Raw genomic sequence first — 21046 nt, forward strand, 5'->3', positions numbered from 1 at the left:
TGGTACAGGGGTAAGGGTGAGGAGGCGGTACTCCCCGCCCCCTTTCCCCGAGTTGGCCAATGGGAGCGGGGCGGGCGCGGCGGTGGGCCAATGGGGGGCGGGGGGTGGGATTTGCGGCTGGCCGGCACCGTGACCCTGGCGGCGGGGCTGGGAGCGGGGCAGGGACCGGGAGCGGGTACGGGCCGGGGCCGGGGGTCGGTCACCGGGCCGGGGGAGCCGGGGCCGGGCGGGCGCTGCGAATTACTGGGGGTACCGGGAGGCACCGGGAATACTGGGATTCCCTGGGGGCACTGGGAGGTCCTGGGATTCCCTGGGGGGCACTGGGAGGGAATCCCGAGGGCACTGGGAGGGAATCCCGAGGGCACTGGGAGGCACTGGGAGGCACTGGGAGCCCCTGGGAGCCCCTTGGAGCCCCTTGGAGCACTGGGACATGCTAGGGGGTACTGGGAGTCACAGGGCGCTCTGGGGGCACTGGGAGGCACTGGTGGTGGTGGGGGGTTCTGGGGACACTGGTGGGTACTGGGAGATACTGGGAGATACTGGGAGGCACAGGGAGCAATGGGGCCGGGCCCTCAGTGTCCCTGCGGAGGCCCTGGGGGGGTCCCAGCCCTGTCCTGGGGGGGTCCCAGCCCTGCCCGGGGGGGTCCCAGCCCTGTCCCGGGGGGGTCCCAGCCCTGCCCGGGGGGGTCCCCGGGGTCGGGGGGGGGACACACGGCAGTGCGGTGACACCGAGGGGTCAGGGCCACCCCCTGACCCCCGCTGCCCCCAGCACAGGGTCCCACACCGGGTCCTCAGGGGCGGTGACCCCCCCCCCGGCATGTCCCGGTGGTGGGGGGGGGGGCTGTGGGGCCTGGGCCTGCCTCAGTTTCCCCCCTGGGTGGGAGGGTTGGGGCGGGGGGGGGGGGCAGACCCCCCCCCCCCGTGGGGTGCAGACACCCGTGGGGCGGGACGGCGCACCCACAAGTGCGGGGAAGGGTCACGCCACGTGGGGAAAGGGAAGTAAAAGTGATTGTGGAAGTGGGGGGGGGGGGGGCAGACTCGGCAGAGGGGTGCGGGGCAGCCCTTAGCACCCATGGGTGCTGGCTGGGGCGGCTGCACCCCCCCACACACACCCCCCCAACAGCGGTGCTGTCTTCCTGTGCCGCGGGGAGATGTTATCGGGGTGCTGCGGGCGGCGGTTGGGGTGCCAGACACCGCAGCGGCCCCCCTGGCATGTGTGGGTGCCAACCCCCCAGCACCCTGGGGTGGGCCCCCCCCCCCCCCCCGCCCAGGCACCCTGGGAGCGGGGGGGCCCTGGATGACGGTGAGGGGGCTGGGGCTTTCCCAGCACCCGGCCGAAAGGGGAAGCGAGAGGTGGGAGCCGGTGCCGGGGCGGAGACCTTCTCTTCCCTTTGGTGAGTGGGGGGAAACTGAGGCACGGCGGTGCCGGGGGGGGGATCCGCTGCCCGCAGGTGCCCCCAGTGCCATGAGGACCCTCCTGCCGCTGTGGCTGGCCCTGGCCGGAGCCGGTGCCTGGCTGCGATGCCCCGACGGGCAGCCATGCCCCGCCACCCCGGTGAGTGCCCAGGGTCAGGGTGGGGGGGGCAAAGGGGGTGCACCCACCCGTGGGTAACCCTCCCCTGTACCCCCCCCACCCAGGTCCTGCCTGCCAGCAGCGCAGCAGTGTGCCAAGACGGCTTGCCGTGCCCCGCCGGAGCCCCCTGCCCGCTGCCAGAGGTGAGCCCAGCTGCCGTGACTCAGTTTCCCCCCCTCTCTCTGCTATTCTGGGGGGGCTTTCCCCCCCCCACAGCCCTCCCACCCCCCCCCCACTTCTCTCCCCCCAGGGAGTCCCCTGTGCTGGCGGCCACCGCTGCTGTCCCCGAGGGTCCCGCTGCAGCGCCGACGGCGAATCCTGCATCGCGTCCCCAGGTACGGGGGGGGTCACACGTGGGTGGGGGGACATGGGTGGGGGGCATGGGGGTCCCTCACCCCGTCCCTGCTCTCCGCAGCTCCTGGTGCTGTCCCCTGTCCCGACGGACAGTCTGAGTGTCCCGACGATGCCACGTGCTGCATGACGGCCAGCGGCGCTTGGGGGTGCTGCCCCATGCCCCAGGTACGGGGAGCGGGGGGGACACGGGGACATTGTGGGGGGGGACATCACGCAGCCACCGCTGTGACAAGCGGGTCTGGCACTTGCAGGCCTCGTGCTGTGCCGACAAGGTGCACTGCTGTCCCCATGCCACCGTCTGCGACCTGGCCCACGGGCGCTGCCTGTCACCCACCGGTGACGTCCCCATGGGCACTGCGTTCCCCGCCTGGAAGCGCCAGCCCCCAGCGCCAGGTAAGGGGTGTCCCGCTCCGGGTGGTGGGGTGTCCCTCGCTGTCCCCACGGAGGGGACACGGAGGTGGGGAGGGGGCACGGTGACACTGTGTGTGTCCACCCCGCAGTAGCGTTGCGCCAAGTGCTGTGCCCCGACGGCCGCTCGGCGTGTCCCGACGGTGCTACCTGCTGCCAGCTGCCCTCGGCGCAGTACGGCTGCTGTCCCCTGCAAAACGTGAGTGCTGGCCCTGCACCGGGCACCCCGTGCCGGGCACCCCACGCTGGGCAACCTGTACCAAACATCCTACACCAGGCACCCCAAGCTCGCCACCCTGTAGTGGGCACCCCATACGAGGCACCCCAAACCAGGCAGCCCGTGCCAGGCACCCCACAGTAGACCCCTGCACTGGGCACCCCATGCCAGGCAGCCCATACCGAGCACCCCATGCCAGGCACCCCATGCCAGGCACCCCGCACTGAGCACCCCGTGCCGGGCACCCTTTATCAGGCACTGTGTCCCACGCACCCCATGCTGGCCAGCCTGTACTGGCCACCCCACGCCAGCTGTCCCATACCGGACACCCTGTCCCCAGCACCCTATGCTGGGCACCCCATAGCCGGCACCCTGTGCAGGGCACCCCATACCAGGCACCCTGTACTGGCAGCCCGTGCTGAGCACCTCATGCCAGGCACCCTGTCCTCAGCACCCCATGCTGGGCACCCCGCACTGAGCACCCCATGCAGGGCACCCAGTACCAGACCCCCCCATACCGGGCACTGCCCGTACCCACTGCCCATACTGAGCACCCCGCGCCAGGCACCCTGCACTGAGCACCCCATGCAGGGCACCCAGTACCAGATCCCCCCATACCCACAGCCCATGCTGAGCACCCCGTGCCAGGCACCCTGTACCGGGCACTGCCTGTACCCATTGCCCATACTGAGCACCCCATGATGGGCACCCAGTACCAGACCCCCCCATACCGGGCACTGCCTGTACCCACTGCCCATACTGAGCACTCCGTGCTGGGCACCCCGCACTGAGCACCCCATGCAGAGCACCCAATACCAGACCCCCCCATACCCACAGCCCATGCCAAGCACCCCACAGCAGGCACCCTGCGCTGAGCACCCCCATGTCAGGCACCCCATACCAGGCACTGCCCATACCCACTGCCCATACTGAGCACCCCATGCTGGGCACCCCGCACTGAGCACCCCATGCAGGGCACCCAGTACCAGACCCGCCATACCGGGCACTGCCCGTACCCACTGCCCATACTGAGCACCCCGCGCCAGGCACCCTGCGCTGAGCACCCCATGTCAGGCACCCCATGCAGGGCACCCAGTACCAGACCCCCCCATACCGGGCACTGCCCGTACCCACTGCCCATACTGAGCACTCCGTTCTGGGCACCCCGCACTGAGCACCCCATGCAGAGCACCCAATACCAGACCCCCCCATAACCACAGCCCATGCCAAGCACCCCACACCAGGCACCCTGCGCTGAGCACCCCCATGTCAGGCACCCCATACCAGGCACTGCCCATACCCACTGCCCATACTGAGCACCCCATGATGGGCACCCAGTACCAGACCCCCCCATACCGGGCACTGCCTGTACCCACTGCCCATACTGAGCACTCCGTGCTGGGCACCCTGCGCTGAGCACCCCATGTCAGGCACCCCATGCAGGGCACCCAGGACCAGAGCCCCCCCATACCCACAGCCCATGCCGAGCACCCCACGCCGAGCACCCCGCACCAAGCACCCTGCGCTGAGCACCCCCATGTCAGGCACCCCATACCAGGCACTGTCCGTACCCACTGCCCATACTGAGCACCCCATGCTGGGCACCCCGCACTGAGCACCCCATGCAGGGCACCCAGTACCAGACCCGCCATACCGGGCACTGCCCGTACCCACTGCCCATACTGAGCACCCCGCGCCAGGCACCCTGCGCTGAGCACCCCATGTCAGGCACCCCATGCAGGGCACCCAGTACCAGACCCCCCCATACCCACAGCCCATGCTGAGCACCCCGTGCCAGGTACCCTGTACCGGGCACTGCCCGTACCCACTGCCCATACTGAGCACCCCATGCAGGGCACCCAGTACCAGAGCCCCCATACCCACAGCCCATGCTGAGCACCCCACACCAGGCACCCTGCGCTGAGCACCCCCATGTCAGGCACCCCATACCAGGCACTGCCCGTACCCACTGCCCATACTGAGCACCCCATGCAGGGCACCCCGCACTGAGCACCCCATGCAGGGCACCCAGTACCAGACCCGCCATACCGGGCACTGCCCGTACCCACTGCCCATACTGAGCACCCCATGCTGGGCACCCTGCGCTGAGCACCCTATGTCAGGCACCCCATGCAGGGCACCCAGTACCAGACCCCCCCATACCGGGCACTGCCCGTACCCACTGCCCATACTGAGCACCCCACGCTGGGCACCCTGCGCCGAGCACCCCGTGCCAGGCACCCCGTACCGGGCACCCCACACCGGCAGCCCAGCCTGTCGGTGGCACCGCTGGCCCCCCGGGTGGGCAGGGGGCCGGCAGGCACCGACGGTGGGCTCTCCCCCGGGCAGGCGGTGTGCTGCAGCGACGGGCAGCACTGCTGCCCGCAGGGCACTGCCTGCGACCTGGAGCGCTCCACCTGCACGTCAGCACGGCCCCTGGCATCCCTGCCCCAAGGTGAGGACCCCCCCGGGGGGCGGCCACCCCCTGTCCCGGCCTGGGGAGGGGGGGACGTGCCAGCTCTGACTGTCCCCTTGTCCCCAGCTCGTGACGTGAAGTGTGACGACGAGACGAGCTGCCCCGACGGGAGCACGTGCTGCCGGCTGAGCTCGGGCGCCTGGGGGTGCTGCCCGCTGGAGGAGGTATGGGGGTGCGGGGGGGGGGTCTGTCCCCCAGGAGGTCCCCTGTGCCCCCTGGGACATGCAGATGTCCCCTGTGCCCTGGGTGGGATGAGGGCCAATGTCCCCTGTCCCCCAGGAGGGACAAGGCCAGATGTCCTCGTGCTCCTTGAAGCACGAGGGCTGATGTCCCCTCTGCCCCTGGGAGGGATGAAGTCAGATGTCCCCTGTCCCCTGTCCCCCAGGAGGGACAAGGCCAGGCCCAGGGCTCCCGATGTCCCCTGGGGATGGGGGGGGGGTGACACAGGCTCAGTTGCTGGTCCCACATGCAGACACCCCCTCTGCTAACTGGGACCAGTTTGGGGCTCCAGTGGCGGGAGGTGACGAAGGGACATGAGGCCACCGGGATGCTTGGAGACCTTCGTGTGTCCCACTGGGGGGGACAAGGGTGGCGGGGGGTCCCCATAACCCCCCCAAAGCGTGGATGGAGCCAGGCTGGGATGGGGGGGACAGGGCACAAGGGGGGCAAGACCAGGCAGGGAGGGGGCACGTTTTGTCCCCGGGGGGTCCCCCAGTGTGGATGTGGGGGTCCCTGGGGGGCAGGCTGGCCTCAGCCCCCCCTCTCGCCCCCCCAGGCCGTCTGCTGCCCCGACCACGTGCACTGCTGCCCCCAGGGCTACACCTGCGACCCGGAGGGGGGCAGCTGCCTGCAGGAGGGGGGGGGCCGCCGGCCCTGGCTGCGGAAGACCCCTGCGCTGGCCCGGGGGGGGGACGTGAAGTGTGACGAGGAGACGAGCTGTCCCGACGGGAGCACGTGCTGCCGGCTGAGCTCGGGGGCCTGGGGGTGCTGCCCGCTGGAGCAGGTCTGGGGGGGCCCTGCCTGCAGGGACGGGGGGGTCCCCGTATGGGGACGAGGACATGGTGGGGTCCGCAGTGCGGTGGGGGGCCGGGGCGGTGCACCCTGGGGAGTGGGGTGCCCTGGGCTGGGCTGAGACCTGGGGGGCCCAAGGTGTCCTTGTGAGGGGGGACGTGGCTCGAGGGACCCTGAGCAGCTGGAGCCCAGGACGTGGGGACATGGGGACACTCAGCCGGGCACTGCCACCTCCTGTCCCCTGGGACAGACCCACCCCTGCCCCGTGGGATGGGGCGGGTGTCCCCAGGGTGCCCTGGGTGGGATGAGGGACAATGTCCCCTGTCCCCCAGGAGGGACAAGGCCAGATGTCCTCTTGCTCCTTGAAGCACGAGGGCTGATGTCCCCTCTGCCCCTGGGAGGGATGAAGTCAGATGTCCCCTGTGCCCTGGGTGGGGTGAGGGACAATGATGTCCCCTGTCCCCCAGGAGGGACAAGGCCAGGCCCAGGGCTCCCGATGTCCCCTGGGGATGGGGGGGGTGACACAGGCTCAGTTGCTGGTCCCCCATGCAGACACCCCCTCTGCTAACTGGGACCAGTTTGGGGCTCCAGTGGCGGGAGGTGACAAAGGGACACGAGGCCACGGGGATGCTTGGGGACCTTCGTGTGTCCCACTGGGGGGGACAAGGGTGGCGGGGGGTCCCCATAACCCCCCCAAAGCGTGGATGGAGCCAGGCTGGGATGGGGGGGGGACAGGGCACCAGGGGGGCAAGACCAGGCAGGGAGGGGGCACGTTTTGTCCCCGGGGGGTCCCCCAGTGTGGATGTGGGGGTCCCTGGGGGGCAGGCTGGCCTCAGCCCCCCCTCTCGCCCCCCCAGGCCGTCTGCTGCCCCGACCACGTGCACTGCTGCCCCCAGGGCTACACCTGCGACCCGGAGGGGGGCAGCTGCCTGCAGGAGGGGGGGGGCCGCCGGCCCTGGCTGCGGAAGACCCCTGCGCTGGCCCGGGGGGGGGGACGTGAAGTGTGACGAGGAGACGAGCTGTCCCGACGGGAGCACGTGCTGCCGGCTGAGCTCGGGGGCCTGGGGGTGCTGCCCGCTGGAGCAGGTCTGGGGGGGCCCTGCCTGCAGGGACGGGGGGGTCCCCGTATGGGGACGAGGACATGGTGGGGTCCGCAGTGCGGTGGGGGGCCGGGGCGGTGCACCCTGGGGAGTGGGGTGCCCTGGGCTGGGCTGTGACATGGCGCAGCCTGGGGTGTCCTTGCTGGGGGGGACGCAGGGTGAGGGACCCTGAGCAGCTGGGGGACATGGGGACACTCAGCCGGGCACTGCCACCTCCTGTCCCCTGGGACAGACCCACCCCTGCCCCGTGGGATGGGGCGGGTGTCCCCAGGGTGCCCTGGGTGGGGTGATGACCAATGTCCCCTGTCCCCCAGGAGGGACAAGGCCAGATGTCCTCATGCTCCTTAAAGCACGAGGGCTGATGTCCCCTCTGCCCCTGGGAGGGATGAAGTCAGATGTCCCCTGTGCCCTGGGTGGGGTGAGGGACAATGTCCCCTGTCCCCCAGGAGGGACAAGGCCAGGCCCAGGGCTCCCGATGTCCCCTGGGGATGGGGGGGGGTGACACAGGCTCTGTTGCTGGTCCCCCATGCAGACACCCCCTCTGCTAACTGGGACCAGTGTGGGGCTCCAGTGGCGGGAGGTGACAAAGGGACACGAGGCCACGGGGATGCTTGGAGACCTTCGTGTGTTCCACTGGGGGGGACAAGGGTGGCGGGGGGTCCCCATAACCCCCCCAAAGCGTGGTTGGAGCCAGGCTGGGATGGGGGGGGACAGGGCACCAGGGGGGCAAGACCAGGCAGGGAGGGGACACGTTTTGTCCCCGGGGGGGTCCCCCAGTGTGGATGTGGGGGTCCCTGGGGGGCAGGCTGGCCTCAGCCCCCCCTCTCGCCCCCCCAGGCCGTCTGCTGCCCCGACCACGTGCACTGCTGCCCCCAGGGCTACACCTGCGACCCGGAGGGGGGCAGCTGCCTGCAGGAGGGGGGGGGGCCGCCGGCCCTGGCTGCGGAAGACCCCTGCGCTGGCCCGGGGGGGGGACGTGAAGTGTGACGAGGAGACGAGCTGTCCCGACGGGAGCACGTGCTGCCAGCGGAGCTCGGGGGCCTGGGGGTGCTGCCCGCTGGAGCAGGTCTGGGGGGGTCCTTTGGTGGGGGGGGGGGGAGCTGTACCAGGGCACAGGGGTTGGGGATGGGATGGGATGGGATGGGATGGGATGGGATGGGATGGGATGGGATGGGGGGCTTTGGGGCACAGCAGGGCTGGGGTGGGGGGACAGGGACATGGGACACCCCCACCTCCAATACTGCCCCCCCCCCCAGGGGCTCTGTGGAGAGAGGGAGAGGGTCCGGCACAGTCCCTGGGGCTGCTGCTGGGCTGGAGCAGGGCTGGGGTGGGGGGTACATGGGGTTGGGGTGGGGGGGGTCAGGATGGCACCCATGCCCCCCCCACTGAGCCCAGCCTCCCCTCCGCAGGCCGTCTGCTGCAGGGACCACCAGCACTGCTGCCCCCGGGGCTACACCTGCAACGTGGCCGCCCAGAGCTGCGAGAAGCTGCTGGCACCCACCCCACTGCTGCCAGCACCCACACCCCCCCGCCGGGCACCCACACGCCTCCGCTGGGCACCCACCCCACCAGCCACCCCACTGCGAGCCGCTGGCACCGAGCTGGGTGCTGCAGTGCCCTGCGATGCTGCCCGCTCCTGCCGCGGTGGGCAGCGGTGCTGCCGGGGCCGGGGGGGCTCCTGGGGGTGCTGCCCCTTCGCCCAGGTTAGTGGGGGGGTACCAGGGTGGGGGTCTGGGTGGCATCAGCCCCCTGCTCCCCCTCCTCAGCCCCTATCTCTCCGCAGGGCTCCTGCTGCTCCAACGGCCGTCACTGCTGCCCCGGGGGGTCCCGCTGCACCCGGGGGGGCTGGGGGTGCAGCCCCCAGCGCTGGGACCTGCCTGCGCCCCACAGGGTGCTGCTTTGATGTCCCTGGGGACCCTGTTGGGTGCCACCACCCCAATAAAAGGTTTCTAAGACAAACCCCTGGCTCCTCGGGGCTGGGGAAACTGAGGCAGGAAGCGGAGGCAGAGGTTGGTTTTTTTTTTTAATATATTAATGCCATCTAAGGAACAGGCAGGGACGTACAGGCAGCGGCTCCCTGCCCAGCCCGGGGGGGGGGGGGTCCCCATGTCCCCCCCCCAGCTGGCCCAGCCCCCGCCGGCCCCTCTTCTTCCTCGCCACGTAGAAAACGTTTAGAAACACGATTAAAATCCCAAACCAAGGGTGGAGGGGAAACGAGGCTGGGCAGGGGGACAGGGCCCCCCCCCACCCCACCCCGGCTCCTACGGCAGCTTGGAGGCACCGCTGGCCCGGGGGGCACTGCTGGCCCCCCCCGCCCTGCAGGGACACAAGTGGGGACATGCCTCAGGCTTTGGGGGGGGGACATGGGGGGGACATGCAGGTCTCACCCCCCCCCAACAAGGCAGATGAATGGCAATGTCATGGGGGGGACAGGATGACAGGGTCGCAGGAGCCCATGTGGCAGAGCCTGGTGGCACTGGGGGGGGGGGACACATGGTACTGGGGCGGGGGGGGCACAAGCACGTAGGGACACAGGTGACCTGGGGCTTGTCCCTCTGCCCCCTCCCCTGGCAGGGCACACTGTGGCGGGGGACGGGTGGCTGGGGCTGGCTTGGGGGGCATGGGGACAAGGGACAGGGTGGGGTGAGAGTGGCTGGGAGGGACGGGGGTGGGATGGGACAGTGGTGGCTGGATGGGGTGGTGGGATGGGACAGGGACAGGACAGGACGATGGCAGGATGGGGCGGTGGTGGGCTGGGGTGACGGTGGCAGGATGGGACATGGGATGGTGGCAGGACAGGATGACAGTGACAGGATGGGATGGTGGCAGGATGGGACATGAGACAGTGGCAGGACAGGATGACAGTGACAGGATGGGACAGTGGCAGGATGGGACATGGGACAGTGGCAGGACAGGATGACAGTGACAGGATGGGATGGTGGCAGGATGGGACATGAGACAGTGCCAGGACAGGATGACAGTGACAGGATGGGATGGTGGCAGGATGGGACATGAGACGGTGGCAGGACAGGATGACAGTGCCAGGACAGGATGACAGTGACAGGATGGGATAGTGGCAGGATGGGACATGGGACAGTGGCAGGACAGGATAACAGTGGCAGGATGGGACATGGGATGGTGGCAGGATGGGATGGTGGCAGGATGGGACATGAGACAGTGCCAGGACAGGATGACAGTGACAGGATGGGATGGTGGCAGGATGGGACATGAGACGGTGGCAGGACAGGATGACAGTGCCAGGACAGGATGATAGTGACAGGATGGGATAGTGGCAGGATGGGACATGGGACAGTGGCAGGACAGGATAACAGTGGCAGGATGGGACATGGGATGGTGGCAGGATGGGATGGTGGCAGGATGGGACATGGGACAGTGGCAGGATAGGATGACAGTGGCAGGATGGGACATGGGATGGTGGCAGGATGGGACATGGGACAGTGGCAGGACAGGATGACAGTGGCAGGACGGGACATGGGACAGTGGCAGGACAGGATGACAGTGGCAGGATGGGACATGGGATGGTGGCAGGATGGGATGGTGGCAGGATGGGACGGTGGCAGAACAGGACATGGGACGGTGGCAGGACAGGATGACAGTGGCAGGATGGGACGGTGGTGGGACTGGATGGTGACAGGATGGGATGGTGACGGGACGGGCTGACGGTGGTGGGATGGAGTGGCAGAGGGATGGGACGATGGCGGGACAGGACGACAGTGGTGGGACAGAACGACAGTGGCAGTGCACCCACCATCCCGCCACCCCCGGGGTCCCACAGCTCCCCCCACCCCCCCGGGCCAGCGGACCCCCCCACTCACTTGACGTTGAAGACCATCAGCGGCCGCTCCTCCCGCTTCTGCCAGGGGCTCTTACGGTCGCCCCCCTCGTCCCCCCCGTCCCCCGCCTCCGCCAGCGCCTCCTCCTCGGGGCTGGTCAGGGAGTCTCGGGGGGCTTCGCTGGCACTGCTGCGCCCGCTGCCCCCCCCCTCGCCGCCCCCCGCTCCCCGCTTCCAGCAAGGGGGCCAGCGAGCTGTCCTCGGGGGAGGCGACGGGGAGGGGGGGTCGGGGCCCTCCGTCCTCCCCCCCACCTCCGACTCCCCGGGGGAGGCGGGGGGGGGGCGCGGGGCCGGACCCCCTTTCGCCGCCCTGCAGGTCGATGTAGGAATGCCGCACCTGGGAGGATCGGCCGTCCAAGGAGACGAACCAAGCTCTTGGCGGGGGGGGCCCCCCCAATTCTAGTAACTGCTGCCCCGCCAGCGCCTGCAGCTCCCCGTTGAGCTGAGCCACCGCCGACCCGTCCAGCAGCACCGGGATGGCCACCGAGCCGCTGACCGGTTGGGGGGCACGAGCCCCCCCCCAGTTTTCCCCTTCCTCAAATGGTTGCCCAGCGGATGGCGGGGCTGGGGGGGCGGCCGTCGCCGCCGTCGAACCGGGTCCCCCATCGCTTTCGGGGGGACCCTCCGGCTCGCCGGGGGCCAGGCGCATGTACCGGGCGGGGATGAGGAGGGTGGGCATCACCCCCCTGTAGACATCCTCCGGCCCCCCACCCCGGTCCAGGGGGCCGCAGAGGAGGAGGGGACCCGGGGGGGCCAGCGAGGGCGGGCGAGGGGGGGGGCTCGGGCAGCGGGTGCTCGGTTGGCTGCCCCCCATAACGGGAAAACACCGGGGGCGAGGGGGGCCGGGGGGGGAAAGCGGGGGGCCCCCGGGGGTGCTCGTCCGGCGGCTGCAGCCCGTCCACCGAGCGGGCGGCCCTGAGGCCGAAGGCTTCGCCGGGGCGCCCATAGTCCTCCGGTGCGGGGGGCTGGCGGCGGCGGGGGGCCAGGGTGCCGGCGGGGGTCCGGGGCCCGGTGCGCAGCTGAGGGGGGGCCGGTGGTTGGAAGAAGTCCGGCCGGGCGGTGGGGAGGTCACGGGTGGGGGGGGGGTAAACCGGGGGTGGGGAGGTCGGTGTCCCCCCCCGAGGACGCCGTCTCCAGGTGGCTGCCACCGCAGAGCAGGTCCAGCTGGGACACCGAGGTGGCCTGGTCCCGTCGGGCGGCGTCCAGCGGCCCCGGCAGCGGCAGCTTGCGGTGCTGTGCCCGCGGCTTCAGGCACCGCCGCCTGCGGGGAGATGGTGGTGGGGTCACCCTGGTGGGGGGGCTGGGGTCCCCCCACCCCACCCGCCATAGGGTGCCAGAGGAGGAGGCTCCAGCCAGCTATAGGGGGGGCAAGGAGTGGCGGTCATCCCCAAAGCCAGCTATAGGGCACCCAGGTGTGGGGCAAGGGGTGGTGGTCATCCCCAAAGCCAGCTATAGGGCACCCAGATGTGGGGCAGGGGGTGGTGGTCATCCCCAAAGCCAGCTATAGGGCACCCAGATGTGGGGCAAGGGGTGGTGGTCATCCCCAAAGCCAGCTATAGGGCACCCAGATGTGGGGCAGGGGGTGGTGGTCATCCCCAAAGCCAGCTATAGGGCACCCAGGGGTGCTGGGGAGTGGTGGCCCCTACACCCCACCCTAAAGCCAGTTATAGGGCACCCGGTGTGGAGCAGGGGGTGGTGTTCCCCCCCCCCAAAGCCAGCTATAGGGCTCCTGAGGGTGCTGAGGAGTGGTGTCATTGCCCGCCCCACGCAGCTATAGGGCACTCAGGGGTGCTGGGAGGTGGTGTACCACCCCCCCCCAAAGGCAGCTATAGGATGCCCAGGGGTGCTGGGGCGGGGGGTGGCTCACCCCATAGGCAGCTATAGGATGGGCAGGGGGGGCACACAGCCAGTATCCACCCCATGGGCGGGGTGCCAAGGGGTGGCGGTTGCCCCCCGAATCAGGTACAGGGCACCCAAGGGTGCCAGGGCATGCTGCCCCCCCCCGCCCCCGGCCAGCTATAGGGCACCCAGGGGTGCCAGGCAGGCAGTGCCCCCCCTATACCCAGCTATAGGATGCCAGGAGGTGCCAGGTGGGTGCTGCCCCTACCCAGCTGTAGGGCACCCAAGGGTGCCAGGCAGGCAGTGTGTTGCCCCCCCAAGCCGCGGCTGGGACCCCGGGGGTGCCGGGCAGGGGTGCTGACCTGCAGTAGTAGATGAGGAGGCAGAGGAGGATGAGGACGAGCAGGGCCAGCGCGCCCAGGATGGTGAGCAGGAAGATGGTGTGGTAGGTGGTGATGTCCGTCACGCCCGCCGCCATTGCCACCAGCCCTGGGGGACAGCGGGGTCGGACGGGGCACACGCACCCCCCCCCCCGACAGGAGAGCACCCCAGGGGGCTGCACCCGCCGGCACCCCATGGGATGGGCGTCCTCCCCCCCGCCACCCCACACCCTGGGGTGCTGCCACCCCCACAGGACAGCCTGTCCCCAGGGATACGGGGACAGCAGGACCCATGCTGGGGCACCCATGGGTGTCACCCTACCTGTGCTGGGAGAGGGCAGAGCCGCTGCCCAGTATCCCAACTGGGAGGAGACGAAGGTCCAGTAGAGCTGCCGGCCTTCCCTCCGGATCAGTCCCGTCCCATTCCGCACCCACAGCCCTGCAGGGAGACACAGCCGTTTCCCCCCACCCCCCGCTGCAGTGGGCTGAGACCATCCAAACTCATCACCCCTCCCCACCGCCACCCACGGCAGGAGCCGCGCCACCCCTCCGCCACCCCCCCCAACCAGCACTCACCGCTCTTGGGGTCAAACCTCCAGGCTGGCACGCTGGGGGCCACCACGGGCCCGGCGTCGGGGGCCAAAGGGATGGACAGATGGACGGGGCCGGCCAGCGGCACCTCCGTCCCGTTCCCGGTGAAGAGATGGACGCTGAGAGCCGCCACGGGCGCCAGCTCCAGCCAGGTGGCATTGGCTGCGGGGACAAGCGACGGGGACGTACACATGGGGTGACCTCATGGGGTGTCCCTTGGGTGTCCCCCACCCGGCCAAGTCCCCCGGTGTCCCCGTACCGCTGCCGTCCTGCTCGGCCCCGAGGAAGGCGGGGAAGGCACGGGCCAGGCTGGGGCCGGTGGCGGCGGTGAGGGACGCGGCGAGCTGGCTGTACGTGGAGCTGCGGGGCAGGCGGGCTGCCCGCCGTGGGAACTGCGCCCACGGCTGCCCCCGGGCACCTGGTGGGGGGGGGTGACAAGGAGGGTGGCAGCACCCAAGGGTGGCGGTGTCACCTCCCCTCTCCAGCCCCATGGCTCACCTGGGGATCCCAGGAGGATTTGGACCAGGTCCTCGTAGAGGATGAGGGTGGCGGGGCGCTCGGGGAGCAGGTAGAGGCTGATGGAGGCGTAGACTGCAAGGGGGGGGTGATGGGGGGGACCCCAAAAATACCCCCCCTAGCCCCCCAAGTAGTTGTGGGAGGGCTGGGGAGGAGGGGGAGGGTGGGGGGGGGGGGGTGATGGGCCCCACAGAGCCCAACAGAGGTGGGGGGGGAATAGGGCAGCAAGGGGGGGGAGGGATACGGGGGGGGGGGGACAGGCGGTGGCAGGCAGCGGGTAGGGTGGGGGACCCCCTGCACACCCCCATCCTTGCACACAGCCCAGGCCCGGTGCGCCCATGCAACACCCCCCCACCCACCCCTTGCACACCCCCTGCACCCCTAATCCCTGCGTGCCACCATGCCCATGCGCACCCCCAGTCCTCGCACCCCCCGAATCCCCAGCGCTCCCCACTCCTTGCACACCCCCTGCTCCCCACCCCCAGCCCCACCCACCACATGCACCCCCACCCCCCTGCACCCCCCAACCCTGTCACCCCCATCCCTGCAACCCCCATCCCCACACCCCCATATCTGCACCCCCATTCCTGCAACCCCCATCCCCGTGCACCCCCATATCTGCACCCCATCCATGACCCCCCCATCCCCGTGCACCCCCATCCCTGTGCACCCCCATCCCCGCAACCCCCATCCCTGTGCACCCCCATATCTGCAGCCCCATCCCCGCAACCCCCCATCCCCGTGCACCCCCATATCTGCACCCCCATTCCCGCAACCCCCCATCCCCGTGCACCCCCCATCCCCGTGCACCCCCATCCCTGTGCACCCTCATCCCCACAACCCCCCATCCCCGTGCACCCCCATATCTGCACCCCATCCATGACCCCCCCCGCTCCCCGTGCACCCTCATCCCCACAACCCCCCATCCCCATGCACCCCCGTATCTGCACCCCCATCCCCGCAAACCCCCACCCCTGTGCACCCCCATATCTGCACCCCCATCCCTGCACCCCACATCCCCGTGCACCCCCATATCTGCACCCCATCCCTGCAAACCCCCATCCCTGCACCCCCCACCCCTGTGCACCCCCCATATCTGCACCCCATCCATGACCCCCCCATCCCTGTGCACCCCCATCCCTGTAACCCCCCACCCCTGTGCACCCCCATATCTGCACCCCATCCATGACCCCCCCATCCCCGTGCACCCCCATCCCTGTGCACCCCCATCCCCGTGCACCCCCATCCCTGCACCCCCCCAGCCCTGTGCACCCCCATATCTGCACCCCCATCCCTGCACCCCCCCAGCCCTGTGCACCCCCATATCTGCACCCCATCCATGACCCCCCCATCGCCATGCACCCCCATCCCTGTGCACCCCCATCCCTGCACCCCATTCCTCGCAGCCCCCCCCGCTGAGCGCTCCCACATGTTCCCCCCCCCCCAGCAAGGTGACCCCATCGACGCCGCCCCGCGCTCCCCGCCCCGCGATGGCCCCGGGGACAAGGGCTGGCACCCAGCCCAGGGTGCCCCCCAGCCCCCCCTGCGCCGGGGTGGGGGGCACTGCGGGGTCACCGGGACACGGCCATCCCCTCCTGAAGGGGCCAGACCCCCCCGAAGATTCAGAGTCCCCCCATAAGGGCTCAGAGCCCCCCAGTAAAGAGTTGGGGCCCCCCCATGAGGGGCTCAGAGCCCCCCCAGTAAGGGGTTGGGGTCCCCCATAAGAGCTCAGAGCCCCCCAGTAAGGGACTGGGGACCTCCATAGGGTCAGAGTCCCCCAGTAAAGAGCTGGGGCCCCCCCCATGAGGACTCAGAGCCCCCCAGTAAGGGACTGGGGACCTCCATAGGGTCAGAGCCCCCCAGTAAAGAGTTGGGGCTCCCCCATAAGGACTCAGAGTCCCCCAGTAAAGAGTTGGGGCCCCCCACATGAGGGCTCAGAGCCCCCCAGTAAGGGATTGGGAACCTCCATAGGGTCAGAGCCCCCCAGTAAAGAGTTGGGGACCCCCGTAAGGACTCAGAGCCCCCCAGTAAAGAGTTGGGGCCCCCACATGAGGGCTCAGAGCCCCCCAGTAAGGGGACTGGGGACCTCCATAGGGTCAGAGCCCCCCAGTAAGGGGTTGGGGTCCCCCATAAGAGCTCAGAGCCCCCCAGTAAGGGACTGGGGACCTCCATAGGGTCAGAGCCCCCCCAGTAAGGGGTTGGGGTCCCCCATAAGAGCTCAGAGCCCCCCAGTAAGGGACTGGGGTCCTCCATAGAGTCAGACCCCCCCAGTAAAGAGTTGGGGACCCCCGTAAGGACTCAGAGCCCCCCAGTAAAGAGTTGGGGCCCCCACATGAGGGCTCAGAGCCCCCCAGTAAGGGACTGGGGACCTCCATAGGGTCAGGGCCCCCCAGTAAGGGGTTGGGGTCCCCCATAAGAGCTCAGAGCCCCCCAGTAAGGGACTGGGGACCTCCATAGGGTCAGAGCCCCCCAGTAAGGGGTTGGGGGTCCCCCATAAGAGCTCAGAGCCCCCCAGTAAGGGACTGGGGACCTCCATAGGGTCAGAGCCCCCCAGTAAGGGGTTGGGGTCCCCCATAAGGGCTGGGGGTCCCCCCGTCACTCACGCGGCAGCTTGCTGACACGCCAGGGGACGGAGGCGGTGACGTAGCCGCGGCGGGCGGCGGTGACGAGGACCCAGGTGCCCAGGCGGTAGGGGACGGGCAGGACGGCGGTGCCCTCGTGGTCGGTGGTGCCAGCCGCCAGCGAGCTGCGGTTGCCGAAGACGTCCAGGGTGGCCTGGGCCAGCGGGGCCAGCGTCCCGCTCTCGTACACCTGCACCTTCAGCAGCACCTCTGCGGGGACATGGGGTGACACGTGGGTGAGGGCACGGGGCATCCCACATGCCGACGGGTACCAGCCCCCAGTGTGCCCTGTGGATGGGGTGGGGGGCACCATCTCTACAGGGTGGTGGGACCCATCCCGGTGTGTCATGGGCACCATCTCAGCAGGTGGTGGGACCCGTATCAGCAGGATGGTGGGACCCATCCTGGTGGGTCATGGGCACCGTCCTGGTGCATCATGGGCACCATCTCAGCAGGTGGTGGGACCCATCCTGGTGCGTCATGGGCACCATCACAGCAGATCATGGGTACCACCCTGGTGGGTACCCAGCAGGTGGTGGGACCCATATCAGCAGGATGGTGGGACCCATCCTGGTGCGTCACGGGCACCATCTCAGCAGAATGGTGGGACACATCCTGGTGGGCCATGGGCACCACCCTGCTGGGTCACGGGCACCACCCCCGTAAGGTCACAGGTCCCATCCCAGCAGGGCAGCAGGCACCTTGCCGGCAGGTTTGGGGCACCATCCCAGCGGGATGCCGGGCACCATCCCAGCGGGACAGCGGGCACTGTCCTGGGGGGGTGTGGGCATCATCCCTGTGCCCCTCTCTGTGCCCACCCTGTGCTCCCCTGAAGGGGGGGTTACTGCGCCAGGGTGCCGTGCCCACACCAGTGGGTGCACCCAGTCATGTCCCTCCCAAAACCCCCCACAAGGCGCCAGCCGGGGCCATTCCCCTTCAGGGTGCAGCTCACACATGTCACGAGTTCGGGCGGTCTCCACCCCAGTGGGCCCCACTGACAGCCCAGGGATGGGTCCCCCACCCCAGTCCCCGATGCAGGGCAGGGGTGGGCACAGCTGGGGGGGGGGACCCCACACCCTCCCGTGCCCCCGGCCCCCCCCCGTGCTGGCGCCATCCTGCGCATGAGCCCGCAGCCCTTGGCAGCGGGCCCGGCTCGGGCGCCATCACCCTGGCAACGACCTCCTTCATCCCGCGGCCCCGGGCGCTTTCGGGACCCACTGTCCCCCCCGGCAGCATCCCGCTCCCCCAAAAGCCCCCACACCACTGGGCATCCCAACCCCCCTCCACACACACACCCCCCCCCCCAGATGTTGCCCAGATGTGGCAATGGGCGAGGGGAGGAATTTGCAGCAGCCGCTTCAGCGATGTGCTGAGGGGGGGTCAGGCATGGGGAGGGGGGGGGACACTGGGGCGTCCCCCAAATAGCGGGGACAGCCGTTCCCCAGAGGGCAGGAATGTCCCCGCGGCCACATGCCGGCCACCCGCAGCTGCCGGGGGACAGCTGGCACCAACAGCCACCCGCCGGTGTCCTCCGGAGAGGGGGGGCCAAGGTGCCACACCCCAGCGCAGAGGGCAGGGCGTCCCCACTCTCTGCCCCCATGGGCACAAGCCCCCCACCACCGCCAAGGGGTCCCCGGCTGGTGGCACAGCCACCGCGGGGCACGGTGGCACCCCGCCGGCTTCCCAGAGCCTCCCAGTATGACCCCACAGCTCCATGATGGGTGGGGGGGGGGTGCCAGGCCCTGGGTGGGGAGAGGGACCCAGGCGTCCGGCCCTGCGCCCCGTCACCGCTGCCACCCCCCGGGGGACGGGCACCGGTGACGGGCACTGGTGACGCCAACCGGAGAGCTGAGCCAGCGCTCCAGGCAGGATGGGGCCGCGGCTGTGCCAGGGTCAGGGACCCCCCTCACCCCACTGCCCCCCACCTCACCCCCCGGCACACCTCTCCCTGGCACAGGGGCACTGCCAGGAGGGTTTGGGGTGCAGGTGGGGGGGTCACAAGAGCCACGGGGACCCCAAAGCGGTGCGCTGCACCCCAAGGCCAACCCTGCCTGCCGGGAGCGGGCAGAGGTGCCCGCAATGGGGTGACCCCCGCACCCTGCCCAGGATGCCCCACCACCACCATCCTGCACCCCCGGGGGTTACCAGGGACCCCACCCAAGGGACCCCACCCCAGGGACCCCACCCACCCACGCACTCTCCCTCCTGTACTCCCTGGCCTGGGACCCCCACCCACCACGTTCCATCCCTTGGCACTGCCCCAGACCCTCACCCACCCTCTGGCACCCCCAAGCTCTGTCTAGGACCCCCACCCATCATCCTGCACCCCATGGCCTGGACCCCCACCCACCATGTTGCACCCCCAAGCTCTGCTCAGGACCCCCACCCACCCTCCTGCACCCACTCACCCGGGACCCCCACCCACCCTCCTGCATCCCCTGGCGCTGCCAGGACCCCCACCCAGCATCCCACACCCCACAGCCTGGGACCCCCACCCACCATTTTGCACCCCCAGGCTCCCTACAAGACCCCCCACCCACCCACCATCCTGGCACCCGCTGGCCTGGGAGGACCCCCACCCATCATGTTGCACCCCCTGGCGCTGCCCAGGACCCCCACCCACCCTCCTGCACCCCACAGCCTGGGACCCCCACCCACCCTCCTCCATCCCACGGCTGGGACCCCCACCCACCCTCCTGCACCCCACAGCCTGGGACCCCCACCCACCCTCCTCCATCCCACAGCCTGGGACCCCCACCCAACCTCCTGCACCCCACAGCCTGGGACCCCCACCCACCCTCCTCCATCCCACAGCCTGGGACCCCCACCCACCCTCCTGCACCCCCAAGCTCTGTCCAGGACCCCCACCCACCTTCCTTCATCCCCTGGCCTGCAACCCCCACCCATCATGTTGCACCCCCTGGCGCTGCCCAGGACCCCCACCCACCCTCCTGCACCCCACAGCCTGGGACCCCCACCCACCCTCCTGCACCCTCAAGCGCTGCCCAGGACCCCCACCCACCCTCCTGCACCCCACGGCCTGAGACCACCCCCACCCCCTTGCACCCCCAAGCTCCATCCACGACCCCCACCCCCCCTCCTGCACCCCCGGACCCCCCACCCCCCCTCCCTGCACCCCGGGCGCTCCCCAGGACCCCCACCCAGCACCCTGTCCCCGCCGGTGGCCAGAATGGCCCGGGGAGGGGGGAGACGGACGGACGGACGGACGGGGGGGGGGCGGGCAGACAGACAGACAGCCGGGGACGGACGGACGGACGGACGGGGGGCCAGGCGGGGCGGGGGGGGCCCGGGGGGGCCCGGGGGGGCCGGTGCGCGGCGGGGTGGGGGTCAGGCAGGCGGGGATGGGGGTCGGGGCGGGGGTCGGGGCGGGGGTCGGGGCGGGCGCCTCCCCCCGCCGCCCCCCGCACACAAAGGCCGCTCTCACCGTGCGCTCCCGGCTCCGCCGCGCCCCGCGCCCGCCGCCCGCCCGCGGCCACCAGCAGCAGCAGCACCGGCAGCGGCGGCAGGAGGCGGCGGGGCCGCATGGTCGCTCCGCGCCGTTACCCCGCCATGCCCGGCCCGCCCGGCCCGGCCCGCTCCGCCCGCCGCCACCGCCGCCGCGGGGACGGGGCTCCACCTGCCGGAGCCGCCGGGCACGGCCGCCCGCCCCGCCCCGCCCCGCCCCGGGCCTGGCCCCGCCCCCGGCCCCGCCCCCGGCCCGGGCCCTGCCCCGGGCCTGCCCCGCCCCCGGCCCCGGCCCCGCCCCGGGCCTGGCCCCGCCCCCGGCCCCGCCCCGGGCCTGGCCCCGGCCCCGGCCCCGCCCCCGGCCCCGCCCCGGGCCTGGCCCCGCCCCCGGGCCCGCCCCGGGCCCCGGGACCGGGACTCGGTACCGGCACCGGCAGCCCGGGCCTGGCCCGGGACCGGTACTGGCACCCCGGGCCTGACCCCGGGACCGGCACCGACGCCAGCATCAGCACCCACACCCCTGGCACCGGCACCGGCCGCCGGTACCAGCCCCCGGTACCAGCACCGACCCCCGGTACTGGCACCGGTATCCCAGGGCTGAGCCCCACCACCGGTACTGGCACCCCGGGCCTGACCCCGGGA

General features: G+C 70.8%; 2 protein-coding genes across 2 annotated transcripts; one reads left to right on the forward strand and one right to left on the reverse strand.

Annotated features, from left to right (window-relative positions):
• The first annotated feature begins 1465 nt into the window (after positions 1-1465).
• On the forward strand, positions 1466-9130 carry GRN (granulin precursor). The gene is given in 15 exon segments (XM_059830512.1): positions 1466-1555; positions 1639-1716; positions 1824-1908; positions 1989-2092; positions 2179-2320; positions 2428-2534; positions 4902-5007; positions 5095-5192; positions 5804-6031; positions 6897-7027; positions 7029-7125; positions 7977-8051; positions 8053-8205; positions 8549-8842; positions 8923-9130. Coding segments are annotated over 15 exon segments (1908 nt in total). The 3' UTR covers positions 9043-9130.
• A 242-nt stretch (positions 9131-9372) lies between these two features.
• FAM171A2 (family with sequence similarity 171 member A2) lies at positions 9373-20484 on the reverse strand. Its single transcript, XM_059830556.1, is given in 11 exon segments — positions 9373-9455; positions 10976-11167; positions 11169-11795; positions 11927-12253; positions 13194-13320; positions 13534-13650; positions 13788-13964; positions 14062-14220; positions 14301-14393; positions 16922-17149; positions 20409-20484. Coding segments are annotated over 11 exon segments (2178 nt in total). The 3' UTR covers positions 9373-9400.
• Between the last annotated feature and the right edge of the window lie 562 nt (positions 20485-21046).

This window comes from Gavia stellata, chromosome 28 (assembly GCF_030936135.1).
Source record: "Gavia stellata isolate bGavSte3 chromosome 28, bGavSte3.hap2, whole genome shotgun sequence".
NCBI lineage: Eukaryota > Metazoa > Chordata > Aves > Gaviiformes > Gaviidae > Gavia > Gavia stellata.